At 39.1% G+C, this 8,283-nt stretch overlaps 1 protein-coding gene across 1 annotated transcript; it reads left to right on the top strand.

Moving 5' to 3' along the window:
* The first annotated feature begins 1,789 nt into the window (after positions 1-1,789).
* cyp4f3 (cytochrome P450, family 4, subfamily F, polypeptide 3) lies at positions 1,790-7,738 on the top strand. Its single transcript, XM_035912934.2, has 13 exons — positions 1,790-1,993; positions 2,184-2,328; positions 2,417-2,470; positions 2,607-2,734; positions 4,249-4,370; positions 4,450-4,599; positions 4,895-5,024; positions 6,323-6,389; positions 6,546-6,675; positions 6,769-6,902; positions 7,168-7,232; positions 7,311-7,393; positions 7,470-7,738. The coding sequence occupies exons 1-13, from the start codon at positions 1,790-1,792 to the stop codon at positions 7,660-7,662; spliced, it is 1,605 nt and encodes a 534-aa protein (XP_035768827.2). The 3' UTR covers positions 7,663-7,738.
* The last annotated feature ends 545 nt before the right edge of the window (positions 7,739-8,283 follow it).

Below are 8,283 nucleotides of genomic sequence, written 5' to 3'. Positions count from 1 at the left end.
ACTAACACATGACAACGTCAGGAGCCTCAGCACCATCCGGCCTGCTTAGAACCTGAAAGGAAGACTTTCTCTTTTTGAAAAGTGTTGTCTTTTCTTGTGTGTGTGTTTAGCCTCATGCTTTTGAATGTTCAAATACTGGTCCAGAGAAGAACAGACCACTATTGAGTTAAGGCCTGGTCACCAGGCACTCCCAAACAAGCTCCCTCACCAGACCTAGCATCAGGATGGGGTCTCCACCGGTGTCCCTGGGTATCTCCAGTAAGGTTTATATATTCAATCAGTTTATGGACTGATTTCATATTTTGAGTTGCACTTAGTCTGACCCCTCACCCAGGACCATTTGCCCTGACAACATTGCTCCTGAAATCTAACATCTCATCACAATAAGGTGAGTCCTGACACATACAGGGTCTCCGTCAAAAGGAATCATCTAAGGTGCGTTAGGCATCTGATCAGGGTGCCTAATGCATCCTGCACTGGAGTCTTAGATGAGGCGTTTTGGGCTTGTCCCACAGATAGGAGACCATGGGAGACCAGGGCAGGATGGGAAGATTATGTGTGATGACTGGCCTGGAAACCAAATGGTAGAAGTGCTGGAAGAGGCAGCTGGGGAAGTGAAGTCTGGGCATGTATGGTTAGTACTACCCTATGACCCAGACCTGGATAAATGACTGATAGTGGTATTTAAAAATGCTTGTTGATATGTTTTTAAGACACATCAGTAAAATATATTTTGCACATTTATGCTATTAGACTCTGGAGCTCCCTCATATTCAATGTGATTCACTTACCAAAACAAAAAAGATGTGCAATAAACAATCTGAGTGAATTTGACAAAGACAGTTGGTGATATCAACAGATATTAACATTATTGTTAAATGGAAAAAATGTGTTTTTGCAAAGATTATCATCATGTACACAAAATCTGATACATGATTACAATTGTCATTGTTAATGTATGCTGTGATCAGTTAGTGCTCATTTAAAAGTTTAGGAATTGTTGTGCCCATGGTGCAGTTGTCATATTTCTCATTGAGATTTCCTTTGAAAGGAAACATGACATGTGGAGTTTTTATGAAATGACAGAGCAACAGCTCAACTACAATAGGCTCATCCCAAACTGGATTTTTTTATTCTATTAAAGCCATAACTAAAAAAAATGTACTGCGAGAATTTAATCTTGAATTAAAAATGTTTCCTCTTGTAGCCATTGTGTGAATTCTGCGGTGAACATGTTGCCCCATGTGATTTGATCTGTGAAGGAGAACGAGAAATGCACGCCACTTTCTTTCTGAAACACTTTCTAAGACACTGTCAATATTCAGCTTTGTTCTTACATACACAATTTTATTTTGCATTTCTGGGGGCAGACATTTAATTTGGTTATTAGCTTTCTAGGGTTTTTTTTGTGTGTGTTTGTTTGTTTGTTTGTTTGTTTGTGTGTTTTGCCATTTCACTTTTTTATCAAGCTTTTTTCCAGGATGGGATCATGTTTATATTTCTACAACTGCATATTTTGGAAGATTTTGCTTCTCTATGTACAAACTGCTTCCAGCACTGTTGCACAGCACAACAATGCAACGCCTTTCAGTGGTTTCAACAAATTGATGCAGTTGGAGCAATGTGTAATACTTTAACCTTTCAGTATTTACAATCAGAATTGGTGGGGTGGAGCAGTTTCCTCTCTACGTGTTTCAACATCAGCAACTTCCCCCTATAAGAAACACAACAGAGCAGGATCAGTGGTGAGAAACTTGGACTTCTGGATGCTAATTGGTCTCTCTCAGTGATGGCTCTCCTGCACACTGTCCTTGCTCTGGTCCTCAGCTGGACAGGTCTCTCTTCAGTCCTGTACATTTTCAGTACTGGACTGGTTGCTGTGGTTGCACTTTGGACTGCGAGGCTGCTGCTGCGTCACGCCTGGTACACTCACAAGTTGTCCTGTTTCAGCAAACCACAGACACGTTCATGGCTGTTGGGCCATCTTGGGAAGGTACGACACGCAGCAATCATCTAGATTTTTATGATCTATTTGACATATTTATCTCTAAATCATAACATAACTGCAGAGTTCAGAGTTAAACAGGGTTTACTTTCTGTTGCAAAATATCACCATTATTTCCTCTTCGACTGTTTTAAACACCGCAAAACTTTACATTTTGTTTTGGGATGAAACGTTTTAGATGCAGAGCACAGAAGAAGGTCTTCAGCGGGTGGATGACCTGGTGCAGACATACAAACACTCCTGCTGCTGGTTCCTCGGTCCTTTCTATCACCTGGTCAGACTCTTCCACCCTGACTACGTCAAACCTCTGCTTATGGCACCTGGTAGGGTAAAACACCAGTAGTCAGTCAGTATTGAACCACATTTCCATTTTGTTCTTCTCTCACATCATCTGTTATTTACCTTTTTCAGCCAGCATCACAGTGAAAGATGAACTCATTTATCACCATCTACAGCCATGGCTGGGTAAGTCAGACATTTCAGTTTTTCTCATTCATGGTTGCAAGATAGGATCACTGTAATTTTTTAAATTACCCAGTCTTAAAAGAACATAGGAAATACAGGAAAGAAGTATTCCTGCAAACTCTCTTTTTTCTCTCAGGAAACAGTGTGTTGATCAGTAACGGAGAGGTGTGGTCTCGCAAGAGGCGGCTGCTCACTCCAGCTTTTCATTTTGATATTTTGAAGAGCTACATTACCGTTTTTAACTCCTCAGCTAAAGCCATGCATGTAAGAGACACACAGGCACACATACAGATACACAAAACATGCTAATGTTAGTTTATACTGACATATTTAGACAAGCAAACATTTGAAACCTTTAAAAACTGCATATGGTTAAACTGGGACAGCAATGAGGAAAATTAGGTTTCCAGTTAACTTCAGGTTACAAATGAAGTTAATTGAAGGTTACCCATAATCTTCTTATGGCCTCTGACAGTGGCCTCCTCTCTGTGCTTATCCTGCTAGACCTCAATGCAGCATTTGATACTGCTCACCATAATATAAACAGGCTGTTCATGTACGTGGGGAGTCCTCTATACACACTAAGGTTAATTGTGGAGCTCCATGGGTTCTGTGGTTGGACCCGTTCTATTTACATTATATAATGCTTCCAATAGGCAGTATTATTCGAAGGCTTAGCATGCATTTTCATTGTATGCTGATGATACCCAGCTTTATCTATCAAGCCACACGACACACACCAATTATTTAAACAACAGATATATCTCAAAGACCTAAAGGACTGAGTGACCTCTAATTTCCTTTCTTCTAAATCCAGATAAAGTTTTTATTTTTGTCTTCTGACCTAAAAATCTTGAAACACTCCACGATGCACTGATTTCTTTTGTCCTGTCTCGCTTCCTGCAGATGGCTGCCCATCCCTGAGCCGGGTTCTGCTGGAGCTTTCTTTCTGTTAAGAAAGAGTTTCACCTTCTCATCGTCACCAAGTGCTTTTTCGTAGGGGGTTGAGTGATTGGCAGGGTTATTACTGTAGGGTTTTTACCTCACAACATAAAGCGCCCTGAGGTGATTGTTGTTGTGATTTCAAGTGTTTTGAATTTAACTGAACTGAATTCATGTTCTAATTCTTGATTGTTGGGATAGTGAAGAAAACCCCAACAATCAAGCAACCCTCTATGAGAGAGCACTTTGCGATGGTGATAAGGAAAAACTGCATTTTAACAGGAAGAAATTCCATAAAATCCATGTTGCTGTGGGGAATTGTTACCCAAATTCAAGTGTTTTTATCTTTAAAAGGATGTTTTATTTTATAGGCTTTAATCAATGTATGATATTTAATCTCAGTAAAGAAATAGTCCTGAAATAGTCCAGGAGGCCGAACAACTACACAGTCTACATCTACACTGCTTCCAAACTGCAGAATTACAAGTGACCTTCAAAATTGCGTATGCGTGTGATATAAATACATTTTCCCCATTTGCTTGCAAAACAAATCAAGTCATAGTTTTTACAGATTTCAGAATCAAACAGTATCAGAATACTTTATTAATCCCTAAGGAGATTATAGATTTTGTATTTGTGTATTTTTTTATTTATATATTTTAATATTATATTATGATATTTTCCAGTATTGTCAAAAACGTATGCTGATCATGCACAGAGCAGGTGCTGTAAATTGAAGACTTATATACCATATGAATCACACACCACATATGATTTGTTTCCATGCTTATGCTCACACCTTTATCCTGTTAATCCCTCATTGTTTCCGTTTTCAGGACAAGTGGTGCCGACTTGTAGCAGAAGGAAAAACTAATCTGGAGATGTTTGACCACGTCACTCTGATGACTCTGGACAGTTTACTGAAATGTGCCTTCAGCTACGACAGCAACTGTCAGGAGTGAGATCAGCCACTTACTTCAACTGATATCTCCCATTTTTGTTGTAGTTGTCAGTTTCTAAGAAGATTGTCCCTCCAGGTCTTCCAGTGAGTACGTGTCAGCCATAGTGGAGCTCAGTGACCTGATAATACAGCGTAGAGAAAAAAATATTTTACACCACTGGGACTGGATCTACTGGAAGACTCGGCAGGGGGAACGATTCAAACAAGCCTTAAACACTGTACACAGGTAATAATGTGACCTTCTGACATTCTGCAGCTGAGTTACACAAGTCACATAGGAGGCTGCAATTGTGATGACACATTGTTACTGTCAAATGGTGAAAACTAAACTGTTACTGTCCTTTATGTTGCTTATCTTCTTTTCCTTGTGCAATACTGTTGAAAAAAAAATTAAAATCTAATGTTCTAGATACTTCTGATGCTGTAATATTCTTGAATAGTAACTTGTAATTATGTCTAATGAACTGTTGAGTATGGTAAAGGCAGGCTAGTGATGTAAACCGCTGCATTCTGGTTTACAGGTTCACTAGTGATGTGGTTGAGAAGCGCCGCACCCTCCTTAACCAACAGAGGGAGACAGAAACACAATCTGAAATTGCTCCAACAGCCCAGAAGAGGAACGATTTTGTAGACATCCTGTTGTTGACAAAGGTAGGATGGTACTCAACTTTAATAGAAAGCGACTGAAAGAAAATGAGCCGGGCTGAGCCGAGTAGATACCAGGAGGAGGTAGTAGTGGAAAAAAGGAGTGTATAGAGCCATTTTTAATTTAAATACTGCATCGGTTTAAGTGTCTCTTAAATAAGGGTTTGTAACATGTAGATGATTCATAATGAGGAAATTTCAACATAGCCAGACTTTCTCTGCATTAGCTGACTTCACACAATACTAGATGTCAAAATCTCACAGAGGTGAAAAATAAATCACCTGGAGTCACATTTAGTTTGCTACTTCCTGCACTTTTGCTGCTGCTGTATATTTCATACAGCTGCACATTAAAGTTAAAACTTTTCATACATTTAAACATTAAAAGTTACTCTGTGTATATATATGTATACACTCATGTTTAAAAATGATTAAATCAACAAGGCACTTTGTTCACATTGTACTACATTAACTGTTTATTAAAACCTCTTTGCAGAAAAATTAAATCTTTCACTTCATTCTACCTGCATGAAGAACGTATCATAGCAAATCTCATAGCAAAATATTAGTTGTTAGATCTCTCTACATTTTGTGTGTTTTAGCATGCAGCACAGTTTCTGCTGCTTTGGGAGTAAGACAATATTTAGATGACACATATCTTTGGCCAAATGGAATTCGACTGTATTGATTTCATTGCATATTCTTCGAGCTGGTTGGATATATAGAGATGTGCTATACAGGCTCGCTCTTATGGGCATCTGAGTGGGTGCAGGATAAGTCATTTTAGTGACCAATGACTTGTTTTTCTTGGCCTCCGCATATTAATTATCCTGCAGTTTGTGGTGTGTTTTCAGGCAGTTATATAATAATACCCTTTCCATATGATATGTTCTTGGTTAAGCTTCTGTTCATCTGGATGTAGTGTTTTAGGCTACATCCAGATGAACAAAATCAACCTTTTGGAATTTAATTAGCTGGATTATTGAGTATGCATCAGTTATTCGCTTCCAGAGCCATTTTATTTGAACTATTACTGAGACAGCTCTGACATAATCATATAGAACTGATCTATATGTGGAATTCTGTGCAGACAGAGAACCTCCACCAGTCATTAGTGGCCTGGAACAGGTGGTGTTATGGACCTTTCACACATATGCGTAAACTAAGTGAAAGTGTGTAGTAAGATGGTGTTGGGGACACTTTGAAATTGGCCACGGTGTAGGTAAATAGAAGTGAAACAGGGTATTTTAACATGCATTACATTTTTGGCACTGCATTAGTTGCAACATGTCTGTGTGTTGAAGGATGAAGATGGGCAAGGACTAACGGACGAGGAAATACAGGCTGAGGCCAACACTTTCATGTTTGCAGGTGACATGTTACAGTAACATCTGTGGTCAAACATAAAAATTACACCATAGTGGTAACTGCTGCTGTACACTCTAGGATGTCTCTTTAAAGCTGCAGCTCATAGTTTGCTGTCATTATCCTCACACTTTGCAAATCTTCCTTCTTCTTCTTCTGCAGGTCATGACACAACAGCCAGTGCCATCTGCTGGACGCTTTATAATTTAGCACGCCATGAACACTATCAGGAAATATGCAGACAGGAAGTGATGGACCTGATGGAGGGACGAGATGGACAAGAAATCCAGTGGTCAGAAAATACAAATGCCAACAACATTATTGGTAGTTTCAGATGTTTACATGTGAATTTTATCTCAGTGCACTGACATGACTTGATCTTAAGGGAGGATCTGTCCAACCTTCCCTTCACCACCATGTGCATCAAAGAGAGCCTCAGACTGCACTCTCCTGTGCAGGCTGTAACACGGAGTTACACCCAGGACATGGTGCTGCCAGGAAATCGCACAGTCCCAGCGGGTGAGGGGGGAAACTCTCTTTCAAGATTTCCAAATAGACTTAGGAGATTCAAGAGCTGTGTCTTGTCATAAATTGTGCTTTAACTTTAATTTGTGAGACAGTACTTTAAGGGATACTATTTAAGGAGAGATTACTATATATTAGTTCCAGTTTTTAATGTCAAGTTACACACTTAATGAGAGACGCTGATAACGAATAAATGTTGAAGTTGTAAAAGGAAAGTTTAAGCTTTAACTAACTCAACTAATTGTTTCTTGTAAACCAGGTACAATCTGCCTGGTCAGCATTTATGGAACACACCATAACCCCACTGTTTGGACAAACCCACATGTAAGCACTTAGTAAGATCATCTTAATTTTTGATACAAATCTGTCATATTTAATCTTTGTCATTTGCTCTCTAACCAGGAGTTTGATCCCCAGCGATTTGACCCGAGCAACAAAAAGAGCCAAACCTCTAATGCCTTCATCCCCTTCTCCGCAGGCCCCAGGTTCAGTTTCAGAATTATTCCCAACAGTATAACTAGGAAATGTTTTGGTAGCAAAATAACAAGTATATTTTAACAGGAACTGCATTGGTCAGAAATTCGCCATGGTGGAGCTTCGTGTTGTTGTGGCGTTGACCCTGCTCAGGTTTCGACTGACCCCAGGAGTGAATCCTGAACTCGGGAGCAGCAGAGTTCGCCGTCTCCCCCAACTCGTCCTGCGTGCGGAGGGAGGCCTGTGGCTGCAGCTGGAGCCTCTGAACACACCGGCATAGCAGGAGCGGTCAGATGAATGAGCCAATAAGATGATGTAGTAACTTGTTTTTTTTGAGAAAAGAGTAAAGAAAAGATCAGCCAGGCAGTGAAACTTAATGCAGTATCTATGTTGATGCCCACTGACAAACGTTATCTATCTGCAGTAACTTTTTGGTGTCTTTATCTAATATAGGCAAATGCAATAATAACCATGCAACTCTTTAATGTACCTCTCAGACCGTAATTAGCAGTTTGGTTTTGAGGTTTCACACATTAATATAAGGGCTGAAATCTTCTTGTCAGGAATCGACATTTAAAAACTGGGCAAATAAAAAAATTATCTTCTTTAACATAAAAAGAAACAGCATTCACAATTTTGTTTCCTTTCTTACATTTTGGTGGCACAGTTGATCTGTCATAACGTCGATATACTGCAGCTCTGTATTTAAGTACTGTTAAGAAAAAAAATAAGTGAATTTCAAAAAAACTTTTTTTAGATATAAATATACGGTTTTATAGCTTTAACTTTTACCTGCAATATTTTTTTTACAGATTTAAATTTTAATGGTAAAAGGTATTTACATGTGTAAAAATGATTACATTTAACTATTAATATGATGAAATGTTGCTACAGCACAACT

The sequence above is a fragment of the Neolamprologus brichardi genome, chromosome 23, assembly GCF_056152115.1.
Source record: "Neolamprologus brichardi isolate AB-2024 chromosome 23, ASM5615211v1, whole genome shotgun sequence".
Classification (NCBI taxonomy): domain Eukaryota; kingdom Metazoa; phylum Chordata; class Actinopteri; order Cichliformes; family Cichlidae; genus Neolamprologus; species Neolamprologus brichardi.
Note: the sequence above shows the minus strand (reverse complement) of the source record. Positions and strands in the feature narration are given on the sequence as shown.

Bases quoted from the DNA above. Each gene is read 5' to 3' on its own strand.
- cyp4f3 (XM_035912934.2), top strand. From the start codon at position 1,790: ATGGCTCTCCTGCACACTGTCCTTGCTCTGGTCCTCAGCTGGACAGGT. The intron at 2,471-2,606 runs GTAAGTCAGACA...TTTTTCTCTCAG, and splicing joins CCATCTACAGCCATGGCTGG to GAAACAGTGTGTTGATCAGT. The intron at 4,371-4,449 runs GTGAGATCAGCC...TTGTCCCTCCAG, and splicing joins TACGACAGCAACTGTCAGGA to GTCTTCCAGTGAGTACGTGT.